The sequence below is a fragment of the Cajanus cajan genome, chromosome 11 (genome assembly GCF_000230855.2).
Source record: "Cajanus cajan strain Asha chromosome 11, NIPB_CcT2T_4, whole genome shotgun sequence".
Taxonomy (NCBI): Eukaryota; Viridiplantae; Streptophyta; class Magnoliopsida; order Fabales; family Fabaceae; genus Cajanus; species Cajanus cajan.
In genome coordinates, this window is record NC_138527.1 from 4,424,730 (window position 1) to 4,443,282 (window position 18,553).

Below are 18,553 nucleotides of genomic sequence, written 5' to 3' on the forward strand. Positions count from 1 at the left end.
TTAATGTATTGTATAATATGATATTGTAATTATATTGATATTGTTTGTTTTTAAGATATAACTAAAATTTGAACTACTAGAGTTATTCTAAATTCACACAAAAGTTAGTTATATTATCTGAATGGGGATTCATTTACCTAAAATCAAGTTTTTTTTTTTGTTAACTTTATATTTGTGGACCCTTAAATTAGGGGTGTTACTAGCGCGATTTGATTTTGATTTTTGATTTAAAAGTCGTCTAAATTAAGTAAAATTAATCTTTTGCGACTTGTTTTAAATCAATTTTTGTGATCTTAAAAATTTGTTATTTAAAAATCAATTAAAAATACAATATTATGTTATTTGTTTAAGAGTCATGAGTCAAAAATAACATTAGAAGTGTGTGAATATTGAAAAATTTCGATCATAACACCAATCATTATCTTATTATTTTAGTGAAAACTTTTATTTAGTATAATTTTGATAATCACATCAAATACTTTTTGCTCATATATATAACATGTCACTCAAAATAAATTATTTTTAAACATTATAAATAGTTAACAATTTTATCCTAAATTTCAATTTAGTAGCTTATTAATCTATAAAACACCTTTTAAATCAAATATGTTACTATGCTACTTTGTCTATTTGGGAAAATAAAAAAAATATTTAGTAGTTTACAGTTTTATAATTTTTTTTGTTGTGTCGTTGTCATGTATCTAAATTAACTAAAATCATGGCAGAAAACGTTAGGTTTGTGCAGAGATAGAAATAGGGGGTTTTATAAAATTAAAATTTAAGTATGATTTATTATTTATTATAGACCTTTTTAAATAGACTTGTTCTAATTTATTAATTTATTTAAAAGTTTTTTTTAAAATTAATAATGTTAAATAAGTCAATATATTTAATTTTAATATGTCAATAAATTTATTTTTAAATATACGTACAAGTCTTCTTTTAATTTACATGAGAAAAATAGTTTACTTCATTATTATTAAAATTTTAGAGTTTAAAACAAACATAAAAACTAGCCTAAGAGGGACAATTCATGTATATACTCATTTACACTAATTAATTACACTCATGCATAGGTGTGATGAAAGAAGACAAAAAAATATTAAATACTATAATATTAATTACACTATTTTTTGATTTTGTATGAACATGAAATGTAAAACGTTTAAATATAGTTGAAATGTAAAAAAATATTGATAATTTGATTTTTTTTATTACAAATATATTTAATTAATGATATTATTAATAAGACAATATTTATATTATTTTTTATTATATCTTATAAATAAATAAATTGACCTATTAAGTGTAACAAATTTTTTTTATCAACCTAAATTTATCCTTTTTAAATAAATAAATTTTAAAAAAAATCTAAACCTAACTTTTAATTTAACAGGTCATGCCAAATTATAATCAGATCAAACCATAAGTTTTCGATTTAAAGTCTGACCTATTTCTTAATTATGTGTTAAAATTTCAACTCATAATTTTTTATATATATAAATTATACTAAAGGATTCAAACTTAAGAATTTGTCCATATCAATCCAACTATTAAATACTAGGCTGATTTATTTCAACTCATAATAAATAGCCTTTTATTTTGTATCGACTCATAATAAATAGCCTTTTATTTTAGATGATGATAAAGTTATTGAACAATTATTTTTAATGTATTTTGGCAAAGTAAATCCATTTAATATGAACTTTTGAATTCTAATTTATCTTGTTGTAAAAAAATTATTTAAAATATTATTTAGGTAATTTTTATAGAACTTATACCGATCCAAATGACCATTCAATCAAGGTATTTTGGTCATTTTATGTAAAAATATGATAAATTTCTAGAAAAGTTCTAAAATTATAACTTATTATTCCAAATACATTTTTAAGTATAATAATATCAATTTTAATCATTTTCTAATTATCAGAATTTTTAATTGTTTTTAAAATTATTCTATATTGACAATTAAAATTTGATATTCCATTCGAGTTGTTTACAAATAAATAGAATAGAAAAGTCAATTGCTTGATTAAAAACGAGGATGATACAAATTTTGTCTTTCAGTGGGTTTCTTTCTATACTTAAAACGGTATTAGAAGAAATGTTAGATTATCAATGGTATAAGGCCACATGGAATTTTCAATTTTTTTCTTGATTGGTATATTGATCATTTAGCTTTTTTTATATTTATCCTTTTGATACGATTTTTTAAAATACTACTTTATTGAGGATTTAGTACCTTTTTTGAAGACAGGTTAGAATTTATTATTTCTATAAAATAAAAAAAATTCCATACAAAACATGATAATAATAATAATGTGTTAGAAGAAAATTGTTAATTAACACTCCTTTTCATGACATTTATGGAAACAAGCGACAACACAACTCAACTATCTCATTAGTGGTCAATGGTTGAATTTCCTATTTCAAAATTCTCAATAATAATGTAATTAACACAAATTATATTTACCAAATTATTAAATTATTATTATTTTGTATTAAATAAGTAATAATTAAATTTTTTGGAGCACGGTCAACTGATGTTTAAAATAATAATCTAATAACAATTATATTTATTAATTGTTTGAATAGAATTGTATTAAGTACTAAATTAGAGAAAAAAGGTAATGCACGCCCTAAAAATTAATTTATTCGATAGTTAATATTAGTAAAATAAACAAATTAAAATTATCTGCCAAAATATAACACAATTAATTAAATACAAACCTGTGATTGAATTAAGATTTGATTCTTTGTTAGAAGTACTCATGTTTTGTGTTTAACCATTCCTAGAATATGATTGCATTTGAAAGAGTATACCTTTGTGCAACCAAAGAAAAAAAAAATCAATCAAGAAAATGAAATCAATATTCAATATATTTAATTTTTTATTATGGGAAATTTTTGTTATTTAGATTTTGAGAGCTCACAGGTCAATCTAGATAAAGCATGCTTAGTTACTCACATCCACAATAGAATTTAAATTTGCAACCTTATGAGATAGAATTTGATCCATACCGATTATGTGCGATGCAATACTCAATAGGGTCAATAATGATAGTTTTTAAAAATATCCTAATTTTAGTTCAAAAGACTAATACTTTTTCCCCTTCTATAAGAACCGAATTTAAGTGTTTCCAAAAAATATAAACAGTTTTTTTTTTTTTTTTTACAATACACGAACTAATTGATAAATATTAATACAATTTTTTTTTTGAATTATGTACTTATATATAGGAACTTAGGGAGTAATTCAACATAAAATTGATTATTATCTTTTCAACTATGTACTTATATTTACCTAATTCATAAACAATTTATATATTTAATGTAAATGAGAAAGATTAGTTTGAAAGTCGTAAAAAAGTCAAAACATTAATTTTAGCACAAATAAGGATATGCATTATATTTTAAATTTTTATTTATCCTCTTAAATGAACAAATATTAAAAATTAAAGATAAAATTAACTTGAATATCAACATTATCCTCTTGCATATTTCCTTTGGTGGAAATAACTAGTATCTTTTATAGATAAAATCTCATGTCAATTGATTTACGTGTGTTTGTGAGTGACTAAAAATTCACATAAAAAATTAATTCATCAAATTCATTTAAAGTAAAAAAAAAAATCATCAAATTCATCCATTAACAAGTTTTTTATAGATGGATATCCAATATCCATCCATAAAAATAATGATTTAAAAATTAAATAATTTTTATTTTTAAAAAATTTTATTTCTCTCTTTTTTCTTTATAATTCATTATATTCTTTTATAATCTATCAAAATTTACAAGACTTTTTTACATCAAAATAATATTTTAAAGGCTAAAAACCTATTTTGGTCCCTTATAATCTTTTTTTGTTTCAATGTAGTCACATTTTTATTTTTGGTCTCAATTTAGTCCCAAACTAATTAATTGGTTTCAATTTAGTCCTAATTTAATTAATTAGTTTCAATGTGGGACTTCCGTCCAAATTTTTTTAACGGTGTTAACTCTTGAGGACGTGGATGCCACGTAGATGCATACGTGAATGCCACGTAGATGAGAATTTTTTAGGCTAAAAACCTATTTTGGTCCCTTATAATCCTTTTTTGTTTCAATGTAGTCCCACTTTTATTTTTGGTCTCAATTTAGTCCCAAACTAATTAATGGTTTCAATTTGGTCCTAAACTAATTAATTGGTTTCAATTTAGTCCCAAATTAATTAACTAATAATTGGTTTCAATAATAATTTTACTATATTTATAAATAAACTAATAATTTGATAAATATAACTTAATATACTTTTACAAAAATATAAATATATAAGATCAGATATATATTTGTAATTTATATACTTATATTTTTGTAAAAGTATATTAATATATAACAAGTTATATTTATCAAATTATTAGTTAATTTGAATAGATAAATAATTATTTAATTTGAATACATAAATAATTATTTAATTTTAAAACTATATATATATATATATATATTAAAATTATTAATTTTTAATGGGAGAAACTAAAATCATACTATTATGATATTCGAGGGACTAAAATTGTTCAATTTAAAATTGAAGGATCAAAATCGCGCAATTACAGTTCTTTAAGGATTAAAATTACCCAATTAAAATCTTGAGATCAAAACTGCATAATTGTAATACTTGAAGGATAAAAAATGCAATTATACCAATATTTTTTTATTAATTCATCCATTAACAAATTTTTTATAGATGGATATCCAATATCCATCCATAAAATAATTATTTAAAAATTAAATAATTTTTATTTTTAAAACATTTTATTTCTCTCTTTTTTCTTTATAAGTCATTATATTCTTTTATAATCTATTAAAATTTACAAGACTTTTTTACATCAAAATAATATTTTAAAATCTTAATTCAATAAAAATCTCATATTGTAATCTAATAAATTTTGAAAAAATAGTGGATAAATCAAAATCATCCGTAAAATTAAATAGATGAATTGAATCCAATCCATTTTTTATTGTAATAGATGGATTGGATAAATTCATTTTTCACCCCTATACATGTGTGATAAGAAAATGCAAGCGAGCCCAATCTAGATATGAGATTCTACAATAAATGTCCCTAGCATTATTATATATATATATATATATATATATATATATATATAATATAGAAAAGCATCAAGGATGAGAAACACACATCAAATTACAATATTTTCTAAATTTCCTTCCTGCTCTTTTCTTTCTCTCTTATTTTATTACTATCATGGCTCGAAAGAAGGTAGACCTTACATACATAACCAATGACTCGAAGAGAAGAGCAACTTTAAAGAAAAGGAAAAATGGTTCGAGAATGGTTTCTCTTTAATTCATTTCAACTATGTTTTATTAGCCTTGTAACATGCATATTTTTACTTAATAAAATTTGAATATTTGGTCATTTCTCATTTTCTCTTAATTCTCTTTATGGATTTTGTTATGTTTCTCGATAGGCTTGATCAAGAATATTGATGAAATCAGTATTCTTTGTGGGATTGAAGCATGCGCTATAATTTACACTTCAGATGATCCTCAACCAAAGGTTTGTCCATCTGACCAAGGAGTCCAAAATGTGCTTTCTAGGTTTAGGCGAGTGTCTGAATTAGAACAAAGCAAAAAAATATTGAGTCAAGAGAGCTTTTTGAGTGAAAAGATAGTCAAAGCTCAGGCACAACTGAAGAAACTGAGTAATGGAATTAAGAAAAAAGAGACGACCCTTCTCATGTTCCAATAACTCAATACTGGGCACATTTTCAACAATGCCAACATGAATGATCTAAATAATATCTCACGCTTGATTGATCAAAACTTGGGAGAAATAGAAAGGAAAAACAATATTAGTCAAGTCCAAGAAGTGATCCCAAATGTTGAAAATGGAGGACTAACCGTGACTCAAAGAAAACAAGCAATTATGAATCATGTCCATGGTTTAGAGACCCATATGATGCCATACAAAACCACATTTAGTTTATGGCCATAAGTTAACATTAGGAGATATCAATGTTCCAAATGGTTGGCTTTAGCCCAAATGTCCCTTGAAAAAATTGTTTTTCTTAGTAAGGTTTCAAAAGTCTCTCTTATTTGAATTTTCCAATGTTTGGTTCTCATAGATTTTGTGCTAAAATGTGACTATGCTTAGACATAATAACACCGAAGAAATGAATTGCAATCATTATATTTTAAGGATTCAACTATACATCAGTTAAGTAGAATCTGATTAGTATACATTATAATACTTTTTATTTTGGTAAACATTACAATACTTTGAAAGAATTTGTATACATGTCTATATGTATAGGAACAAGTTTTTTTTTAATATATTTAATTAGTTATTTAATAAAGATATTTATCCCTATGTAATAAGGTTTAAAATAAAAATTTTGTTCTAGACTATTTTGATTATACTAGTTATGTTAGGTGTATATTGTATGAATTGTATTAAATTTCAATTGCATTATGAACCCAAAAATGAGTCACTAGCTCGTAGGGGTGAGCAGCGAAAGGGTTCAAGGTTGAAAAGTCTAATTAGCTATAAACTAATTTATGAAGAAAAAAAAATATAACCTTTTTTTTATACTATTTTTGCTTTTAGTTTTAGTTTAAAACGATATAATTTGATGTGGGTATGGATTTGAACCGGTGAGCAATTTGCGACTAAGCTTTTTTTATGATTATTTGGTACATAGATGAACAAATAATGCAAGTAGATGAAGAATTTTCAAAACATATATATCAACATAGTCATAGACAACAAAAATCAAAAGGAACTTCTTTTTACCACTTGGTTTCGCAAGATGAAGACAACACCCATAACTCATTGTAACAAAAATGAAGTCAAGAAAGAAAAAGTGAGAAATAAATAAATGGAGTCAAGGAGAAAAGAAATAAAAATACTATAAAACCATAAAAATGAGTCTTTGTGTTAATGAGTGGCTAACAAAACAAAGTTGAGAAAAAAGTCAGGAACAACACTACATAAATGGGAGAAGAGGTAGAACCACAACGACGCCTAAGTTTTTACAGAAAAAGTAAGGATTAGGTTACAATTTGATAGAGTAGTATATTTGAAATTAACCATGGACTTGGATGATTGGGCCTACAACGGTTTAAGGCAGTAACATAAATGACTAAAACTTTGCGACTTCGATCAAGTTTGGATATCCAATGAATTTAAAATCTAAAAGTGAGTTTGTTCATTATAACTCGTATAAAATTGTTATTGTTAATAAAAGAAAAAGTTGAAATTAGTGAGAATTTATTTATATTGAACATATAATGATGGGTTGGTTTTATTGTGTTGTAGGATGGTTCATTCTATTACAATCATTTAAAACAAAGAACAAATATTTTTAATTATATTGTATACCCCTATAATAATAATCAAATAAATCATCTTACCATACATGTATAAAAGGATATAATTTATGCAATGATGAGGGGTCAAAATCTACAATGACTATTAGAGTATAGTTGTTTTTATAAAAAAAAAAATCAATAAATATAAGAGTGTGGTTGGTTGGGAATTGAAATTAATGAAAATAAAGATTAAAAAAGAAATAAAATTGACCAAGTTCAATAGAGAAAGAATTTGAGTCCAAAGGGATAGGTCTAAATAAGAACTTAACAACACGCAAACGAAACGACTAGCCATATAAAATAATAAGGAACAAAAAGAAAGGAATCTAACATTTTATTTATGATTGTAAAAAATGTACCATTATCACTCCACAATGACATCATAAAGACTAAATTAATATGAATCACATCCTTTTCTTAAACATTTGTGTATCATCATTTTCCTCATATACATAATCTTTAGTCATACATTGAGTACTAGAGTCAATTATCTTTAGACCAACATATATTATGTTCATAATAGACACATCTCCTTACTAATAATTAGACTATGTTGGACATGTACAATATATGTCAATGTTACTCTCCAAATGATATCATTCCTTGGGAAAAAAGGAATTACAAGTCTTGAAACATCCAGTAACATCTACCTCTTTTACACAATTCATGGAAAAGAAAGACATTCAAGTAATCAGTCTTTGTGTTCTCTCAAACACAAAATTCACCATATCACACACCATTGAACCTTTTCATTTCTTATGAACCTCCCATCACAGTGCAACACAAGGTAATTTGAAATATTATCTTGCAAACACACAAAAAAAAAATCAACTAGTTTTTCCATAATAATTTTTAAATAAATAAATAAATAAATAAATAAATATATATATATATATATATATATAATGAAATAGAACAACCCACTATGTTAATTTAGAAGAAAATTTTCATATAGCCCTTAAGCTAACATCAATGAACAATGAAAAATCAAATGTGACACACTAAAATTAACATAAAAAAACCCTCTTAACTCAAATCAAACTACCAAAAATGAAACTCAATATTCTAAAATAAGGTTCAAGGCTTTCAAATAAAATAATGCAAAAATAAGAGAAAATGTACACATGACATGTATTCCATGCATAATAAATACTTAAAACATTTACAAAAGCTTCACCTTCCTTGCATAAGGTGGTGCTCATTCTTATTCTTGTGTCTATGTAGGAAAGTGAATATACATGTAAAGGTGATTCTTTTTACCAAGAGGATGGGAAAAGGTAAAATAAAAAACTTAAATCCAAACTTCCAAATTAATCCCTTGAGTGTAGAAAATTGATATGAAGTAAAGAAAAAATTAATGAAAGTGCTAATTAAGCATATGCATGTCTATCAAAGTACCAAATAAGCATAAAATGTGCCATGTCAATACTTATGTTAAAGATAACAAAAGTGACTCAACAATTGGACTAACGTTGTGACACCTTTTACCTCTCAATTATTTATTCACATAATTAAACAAATTTTGAAAATAGAAGAAAAATATGTGATATTTTCAAAACTTTTCTCCAAGTAGTAAAGAACATTATTACAAGTTTTAAAACCAAAATTGATTGGAGACTAAAACAATTATAAGTTCAAAATAAAGTCCAATGCCCTAATGTCACAATCATATCAAAGCATGATCTTCCAAAAATAGCCTCTCCTCTTATATCAACATCTAACTTAGCCTAACCTATAAATAGAATTAAATCCAAATGCAAACAAAGGTAGTGAGATTCATCTCACTACATACTCTTGGAGTGAAATGAAAGTTGAGCACCAAAAATAATACAAAATAGAATTAATAATATAGTATGATAAAAAATCAAGCATAATAAGATATTAACTATGTTATGCAATGTGTAACTAATCTCTAATGGTAGTATGCATGAGGTGTCATCTCAAATTTCATGATTATGAGTAACCTAGGAATATATAACAATCCATGAAAGACGACTTGACCAAAAGCATCTAACACTAAACACTTTCAATTAGGGTGATATACCCCAACACCTCATCAAGATTAGAGTCGAGCTAGGTACTATGACCTTAATATGGGCCAGAATAGAGATCACAAACCAAGTATACCCTCAAGGTCCATATTCCTTAATATAACCTCCTTAGTCAAGGATTTACTTTCCTACCCTAAAACTCTTTTTGCTTATGATGCATGTCCTGTACAAGGATGCTTCTTTACAAATTATAATGTCATAACATTATCAATAATATTGTTAACTCATATACTTGTGTCTCTATTGAACCAAAGGCAATAATATTCGTCTACTTCTCCAATTTTGATAATACTCAAACAATGACTTTGAAAAGACTAATATTTGTTTAAGTCATTACAGGATACTTCCATCCAAGCATACAAAAGGAATGAAGACCAAAAATGTTTTTATAATGAGCATCTTCTACAATCACATAAAAATAAACAAGTATAAAGCTTAGTAACTTAGGATAGTTAGCATTTGCGTCAAACATCCAACACATTATGATGAGCATCTATGTCTTCCATGTGTTCATAATTCCAACACTTGTTGAACAACTTTACACCTTAATACATACTTTCCAACACTAAAAAAGAATATATGATAAATTCTTTGATATTTTTTACGTGTTATAAATGTTATTATGCCTTATTTCCTTATTTGTGTATTTGTGTAGAATGGCACAATGAGTCAAACCAATGCATCATTCAAAAAAGGAAAGTCATGTTACAAACAGAATTATTAGTGCATAAAGTAACAAGTTCAAACCTTGTTTTCTTTGCAAATTCCTTTTTCATGAAGTCTTGAAGCTATGAACAAGTATGAAAAACGACCATATTTGTGAAGATCAAAGTGCACACTTCAAATGACCAAGTATTAAACACTCTCACTAATGGTTAAATTTTTAAGCCTATAAATTTGAGAAGAATTAAAGAGAAATAGTTAGACATTATGGATATTGTAAAAATACTTCAGGTATGCCAAAATTGATATTTTCTCTAAGTCTTATAATCATCATCCAATGGACAATTAGTTGAGAAATGCTTAACTTAACAAACCTTCCCTTAGTAAGTTGCCTTCTCTGAGTGTACCAAATATATACATCATCTCTATGAGAGTTATTTTATAAACACTCAAACTTTTTTACCTTTATCAGCCTGATGAGGCTAATTAAAAACTACTACAACAATTGGTGCAGAAAAATACTTAAATTATAAATCAAATCATATAAATTGATTTGATTTTCGGTTATCAAAAAATTATTCCTAATACAAATTGATATTAAAAAAATAGTTTTTATTAGCATTAAAAATGTTTTTTTTATAATATTCTTATTTGATTGTATTTTAGCTCTAATGAAGGTCAAAACTTTACCTCTTTTTGATATAGATACGATTCTGGTTGCTATAAATATGATTTCAATGTGGTGAGAAAGACGTGGAAGACAATGAAAAAGATGTTGCTGCAAGAGATAATGTTGGGACAAGCATGCTCGAGAGGAAAAGGATGATGTTAATGGAGGTGAAGACGGTGGAGGAAAGGTGACGAGAATGACAGAATTGACATCATTGTGGAGAGTGAGAAACTCATAAGTGAAAAAAGAGAGAAGGAAGGAGGAGGTAGAGAGAGGCAACAACAATGACGGTATTATGGAGAGTAAGAAACTCAAACACAAAAAGAGAAAGAGAGAAAGGAGGAGTGACATTAGGCATGGCAACGGGGTAGGGCGGGGGCGGGTTTTACATTTCCCGCCCCCGCCCCCGATATCCGCCGAGGATAAAATTTGGGTCCCCATCCCCCCCGGCGGGGTTCGGGTTTCCCCGCCCCCGCTCCTATTTTTTTTTTATTTTTTTCTTTTAAATAAATATGAACAATTTAAAAAAATTAAAATAAAAATAAGTAAAATAATATAAATTTTTACATATAAATATTTATAATTTTGGTTTATATATATTAAAAATAATTTTTTAATTATATTATTAAGCGAGGTGGGGGCGGGGGCGGGGGCGGGTATGGGGGTGGGGTGGGGTGGGTATTAACATCCTCGCCCCTACCCCTGCCCCTAATTTTATCAATCGGGGAAAATCCAAACCCGATAAACACGGGTTTTCCCCATCCAAATCGGGGCGGGTTTGGGCAGGTACCCACGGGACAGGTTAGATTGTCATGCCTAAGTAACATTGTGGAGAGTGGGAGTTTTATATTTTTTGACTTTTAGTTTCTGTAGATAGAGATATAGTGGAATAAGGAAAAAATTACAAAATGACACAAGCATTTTCGCTGACATGACAATGCATAAGATTCATTTTAAAAGTGATGTATCGATACATTAGAGTGTAGCTCAACTTTTATATTATAAATAGATTATGATTTTTTTTCTACTTTTCAAGTATTTTATTCTATATGAAAAAGCATAAATATGATAGAAATTCCTTTTAATTTTAAATGATACTTTAGTGTTATTATTATATTTTAAATTTAGGACAACGTAACAGTTAATTCAATATAAATTTAAATGATTATACATGAATGATAATAAATGAATAAAATTAATACAAAATAATAAATACAATTAATTATGCATAAAAACACTTAAATTATAAATCAAATGGCATATATTGATTTGATTTTCTGTTATCAAAAAATTATTCATAATACAAATTGATATTTAAAAAAAAAAAGAATAATTTTTATTAGCATTAAAAATGTTTTTTTTAATAATATTTTTATTTGATTGTATTTTAGATCTATAATTCAAATCAAGTTTCTTTATAATTAAGCTAATTTCTGTAGCATTGTATAAAAAAAATCATACTCAAACAGATATGTTAATCTAATTATATGTGTAGGTATCATACTTTAAAATAGATGAAAATAAAATTATTTGTAATAACTATTTAATTAATAAAAATTAATTTAGACAATTATGTCATCATAAAATGAAATAATTATATTACAATATATATTAATTAACTGCTATTTAAAATTTTAATTAATAGTTATATATTTATAATTGATTTACAATTAAGAGACCTAATTTGATTAATAACTCGATTATTGAAAAAAAAACTCAATAAATATTATGTTTAAAAATAATAAATATTATGTTTAAAAATAATAAATATTATACTTAATTTGGTAAATAAAAATTAACTAATTTCTTGAGATGTATAAATTTTAATTTACTAAATAATTTCATATTAATTTTGGTACTAATATTAAATAGTTAATTATCATGTATAGATTAAAGAAAATTGTAACAAATGTAAAAATGTAACAAATAACCAACCTACACCAAATGGAGAGACATTGCAAAAAGAAAAAAATAATTATAGAGAAAACAAATTGATATTAAAAAAAAGAATATTTTTTATTAGCATTAAAATGTTTTTTTTATAATATTCTTATTTGATTGTGTACTATCCACATCAAGTACCAAGGCCCACCTCGGTACTCACCCATCCAGTAAAGCTGACTAGGCGAGCAAGCCCACAACCTTATTGGGCCATAAATGGCATAATCCTCGCCCGAGAGGAAAACCTTAATTTACACCAAGATACGTGTACTATATACATGAGACCCATACACCTAGCTACAAGAATTAACTTAAGCATCATAATCTCTTTTGCAGGTACCACCCCCATCTCGGAGCAGTCGACGTACCAGAGGAGGCTCATCAATCTCATCAGAGAAGCCTTCCCTAGACCGATCTTAGGTGAGAACATATTGTATTTTAACACTATAATTCAAATTAAGTTTCTTTATAATTAAGCTAATTTCCGTAGCATTGTATGCAAAAAAAAAAAAAAATCATACTCAAACATATATGTTAACCTAATTATATGTGTAGGTATCATACTTTAAAATAGATGAAAATAAAATTATTTGTAATAACTATTTAATTAATAAAAATTATATTAGACAATTATGTCATAATAAAATGAAATAATTATATTACAATATATATTAAGTAACTGCTATTTAAAATTTTAATTAACAGTTATTTATTTATAATTAATTTACAATTAAGAGACCAAATTTGATTAATAACTTGATTATTGAGAAAAAAACTCACAAATTGTTTAAAAATAATAAATATTATACGTAATTTGGTAAATAAAAATCAACTAATTGCTTGAGATATATAAATTTTGATTTATTAAATAATTTCATATTAATTTTGGTACTAATATGAAATAGTTAATTATCATGTATAAATTAAAGAAAAATTGTATCAAATGTAAAAATGTAAAATAACCTAACTACACCAAATGGAGAGACATTGAAAAAAGAAATAAATAATTATAGAGAAAATGTAACAAATGTGTTATCAAAACAGGTAAAAATAAGAACCAATTAGCATACCATACGAACATGAAATCTCTTTATTCCTTGATTCCATAGGGTCGTAATACAAATTAGTGATAAAGAATGAAATTCTTTAGATTACAAAATGAAATTTCATACATTTAATACAGTGATACATTCTAGCTATATGAAAATTGTTTCTTCTAGTCATAGGTCATAGTTCTAGCCACAGAACAGATAAATCATAATGAAGGTCAAAATTTACCTCTTTTTGATGTAGATATGATTCTAGTTGCTACAAATATGATTTCAATGTGGTGAGAAAGTCGTGGATGACAACGAAAAGGATGTTGGTGCAAGAGATAGTGTCGGGACAAGTGAGCTCGAGAGGAACAGGTTGATGCCAATAAAAGTGAAGACATTGGAGAGAGGTGACAACAATGACGGATTTGACGTCATTGTGGAGAGTGAGAAACTCATAAGTAAAAAAAGGAGAGAAGGGAGGAGGTAGAGAGAGGCAATGACGCGATTGTGGAGAGTGAGAAACTCAAACACAAAAAAAAAGAAAGAGAGAAAGGAGGAAAGGAGGAGTGAAATTGTAGAGAGTGAGACTTTTAAATTTTGTGACTTTTAGTTTCTATAAATAGAGATTAAAATAAGGAAAAAAATTACAAAATGACACGTAAGCTTTTTCGCTGACATGACAGCACATAAAATCCATTTTAAAGTGATGTGTCGAAGTATTAAAGTGTAACTCAACTTTTATATTATAAATAGATAGAAGATTATTATTGAATCATTAAGAAGGAATTTTCAACAAATCAAAAATCCAGTTATTCATTTCTACTTTATTTTTCTCATTTATTCATATTATTCTAAGAATTATTCCTATAAAACATCTCGGTCCTTAATAGTGTGTTTAGATAGAGAATTTAAATGAAGTAATTCATTTATTTGAAGAATTTCAAATTCTTTGAGGTGAAATATCTTGTTTGGATGGAGAATTTATAAAGAATTTGAAATTCAAGCATTTGTGAAATCCCTTGAAATAGTAGAATTTCAAATTCTCCCAAAAAAGTGAAAATTTGAAATTCCTCATTTTTTTCTTCTTCTTATTTCACTTATATATTTTATCTCATCTCTTATCTCTTCATATTTTTAATTATTGAATATTTAAAAATATTTTTAATTATTGAATATTTAAAAATATTTTTAAAATTATTAAATATTATCTAATATTAATTTTTAAAATTATTAAATATTTAAAAATTAGTTAATATTTATTTTTATAAAATTTAATTTAAAAATATCAACATATAAATATATTTTTAAAATCAATTTTACCATGGTAGAATCAAATTATCATATCCAACCCTATAATTTAAAATTTGAGAAATTTGAATTGACTTATCCAAACAAAATATTTTAATAATGATAGAAATTGAAATCAAAGTAATTCAAATACCAAGAATTTAAAATTTCTTAAATTTGTAAAATTCCTCATCCAAACACACCATAACAGTCTTACTACATTTCTCTTCCTGAAAATGTTATTTTGTTAGGTCATTGTATATTAATGGGTTTGAAGTTGAACAACGCTTTGTATACTGCAACGTTATAGTATGGGACATAATATTACTCTTGTGACGGTCACTAGAATCCCTTTCTGCCAAAATTTAAGTGAATATCAAAATTTATTAGAAATTACTGCAATGAATGTCCAACAGATAGAATAACTCTGCAATGGATGCTATGCTAGTATGCTAGCTACACTCAATAAGATATTCTTGAACTAAATGTTATGATCATGTTTGTTTCAGAAATACTTTACACCCTATGCAGTTTCATCCTGTGCTGCTTCTAATGGCCTTTTACTTGGGTTGTGAAAGTCACAATTAAAAGACGTTACTTGAGTACAATTTTGGAAGCATACAATAAAAAGGGCATATAGCTAAATTGTACAAGCCAGAGCCTTCTATCCCCAAAACCTGTACATGATATATGTCTATAGTAGATCTTTTTCTCCCCTCATGTGCCAGAAGAAGCAAGTATCAAATTACCGGTTTCACATATTTCAACTTCAGATGTGGCCACTGATTGCAATTGAAACATCAATATGAGCATGGATAAACTTTTTCAAAAATACTTGTAGAAGAGAAAAATAGAAAGGAAAATCAAAATAAACTTCTCCATAAACTAAACTAACTTATATATGAGTTTAAAATAAGATTTTGAAGAAGCTAATAAAAGAGTTTTTACAAAATAATTCATGTATAAACTAATTTTAATTTATGGAGAAGTTTATTTAATTTTTCCTTCCTAATTTGTTCTCCTCAAAATTCTTTCAGAAAAGTTTATCCAAATAGAGCTTATGTCACTTGGAAGCTCTCTTTCATCCATTTTGCCTGAAGTTGCAATCCAGCATCTTTAAAAGCATTCCAAGCAGATTGGTACAGCCTCTGATCTAGTCTTGTTCCTTCTGTCTTCATGTCCTGTAAGAGTTTCACCAGATCATCAACCTGACCAACCTTGGAGTACACACCAACCATTATTCCTGCCATGACCCTATCAATTAGCCCCCCATTCATCCTATACTCATTGAAAAGCTTCACACAGGTTTCAAACTCTCCTGCCTTACTATAAGCACCAATGACACTAGTGTAAGTCACCTTATCTGGTGCTACCTTTCTTCTCTTCATTTCTTTCCACACCTTCTCAAGTTGCTTCAAATTCTTGTCCCTCCCATGCATGTCTATCAAGGAGTTATAGATCCACACATTTGGTTTGCACCCTCTCTCTTTCATCTTAGCCACCAACCTCATTGCACTTCTGACCCTCCCAGTTCTGCCATACATCACAATCATGCTTGAATAAGCATACACACATTTATCAAACCCCTTTTCCTCCATCTCTGAAAACACCTTCTCTGCATTGTTGTATTGCCCAAGTCGCCAGTATGCATTTATAACTGAAGCATAGGTGACTTGACCAGGTTCATAGCCCTTGGAAATTAGCTCCTCGAAAACCTTAACAGCTTCTGAAAACCCTCTTTTCTTGCTGAAGCCATTGACAACAGTGCATAGTACACAGTCAGAAACCTTGACATCGGCATCCTCCATTGCCTCAACAACTTCCAAAGTCTTCTCCAACAGACCTTCTTCAACATACATAAGCACAAGCTTTAAATAGACCTCAGGGTCCTTTATCATTGTTTTGCTTTTAGCTTCTCTAAGAAGCTCCTCGGCCACATCAACCTCGCGCAAACTCGCAAAAGAGTATATCAAACTAGAGTAAATTGAGTGTTCTGAAATCCCTTTCTTAGTCATCTCTCTAAAGTAATCAAGTGCTTCAAAAGCTCTTCCACACTTCGCTAATGACTCACACAGAATCACATATATCTGAGCTAAATACCTTGTTGAACCTCTCAACTTCCTACTTTCAAATTCATGAAACAACTGAACCACTCTCTCACACTTGTCAAGTTTAGAGTAAGCATCCATTATGTGTAAATAGCCTCTTGAATCCAGAACAACACTAGAGGATTTCATTCTCTGAAAGACCAAAACAGTGCTCCTAAACATATGCAGCTTATTGTAACTTCTCATGGCAGAACTAAAAGCTGAGCAAGCAACTTTACTATCAGATTTAAAAGCATCAAGCAGAACCTCAGCAAGCCTGAATTTCCTATGTTCAATGCAAAACTTAATCAACCTAGAGCAAGTAGCTCTATCAGGCAACACATGGTAAACCTTAAAGTCTTCTAAAACTGATAAAATGAAATCCCATTTCTTCGATCTCATCAAGTACCTGATCACATGCTTTAGTATTGATTTCTCGGGCCTAAACTCTGGCCTGTCTTTCAACCTTTGGTAGTAGTCAAATGCAAGTTCCTTAGTTTTCGGATCCTCGAATAGCCCACATAGAAACTCGTTCAAGTTCTCAGTTCCTTGCGTGGAATATTGTTGAACATCGGCGAAGTTAACATCTACATGGATGATGGGGGTGTTGGAAGGTTCTTCTTCCAAAATGGGTGTGGGAGAAGCTGAGAAATTGACATGGAAGAAGCGTGGTGGGACAGTGTACAAGGAAGGGAAGTGGCACGTGGGGGTGAATGCATGCACGTGATGGGTTGTTCTGCAACATTTAGTGCAAGCAAGAGACCATTCTGCAGAACAGGAAATGGCCATCACAGTTGTGGTTTGGAAGAGAACACTGTTGTTTGGTTGAGGGAGGATTGTGGTTTCGTTACCATATATGTTATGGCATTATCTTAAACATGTGGAGCATCTTCGCCACTCAAAAAAAGACGTGTGGTGTGGGTCAATCGTGAACATGTTATTTCAGATTCTCGTAAATGCCACGTTAATCTTTTTTAGCCATACCTATATTCCTTTTTTATCTGTTCAGACTTCAAAGTCAAATGAAATTTTTTTATGTGCATTACATGAGTGACCAGTGTATTTATGTTATGAATGAACACATACTATTGACTTCTGTTATTTATATTTTATATATTCTAAACATTTGATATTTTTGTTTTAAAGGAATGGTCATTTTAAAGAAGAAAATTAATTTATTATTCTTTTTCTATAAAAAAAATATCATTTTTTTAAAATTTCATCATTATCTCTCAATATTTTTTACTAAAAAAATTTAATAATGAATCAAAAAATAATTAGATGTAATTATATTAAACTAATCTTGAAAATACTCGATAACCTTTTCATTTTTTGTAATTTTTATTTATTTTTATCAAAAAATTTAACCATCTGATATTCAACTAGTTCGAAATGAAATACATGTCTCAAGTGTGCAAATTGCCAAGGTATCGAAAATTCAA

The 18,553-nt window shown here is 27.4% G+C and overlaps 1 protein-coding gene across 1 annotated transcript; it reads right to left on the bottom strand.

The window, feature by feature from the left end:
* Positions 1–15,495: 15,495 nt before the first annotated feature.
* Positions 15,496–17,962, bottom strand: LOC109791889 (Pentatricopeptide repeat (PPR-like) superfamily protein). The gene has a single exon (XM_020351247.3). It carries the CDS (start codon positions 17,898–17,900, stop codon positions 16,083–16,085), a length of 1,818 nt encoding a protein of 605 aa, XP_020206836.1. The 5' UTR covers positions 17,901–17,962; the 3' UTR covers positions 15,496–16,082.
* Between the last annotated feature and the right edge of the window lie 591 nt (positions 17,963–18,553).

Excerpts from the sequence above, each read along its gene's own strand:
- LOC109791889 (XM_020351247.3), bottom strand. The coding sequence starts at position 17,900 with ATGGCCATTTCCTGTTCTGCAGAATGGTCTCTTGCTTGCACTAAATGT.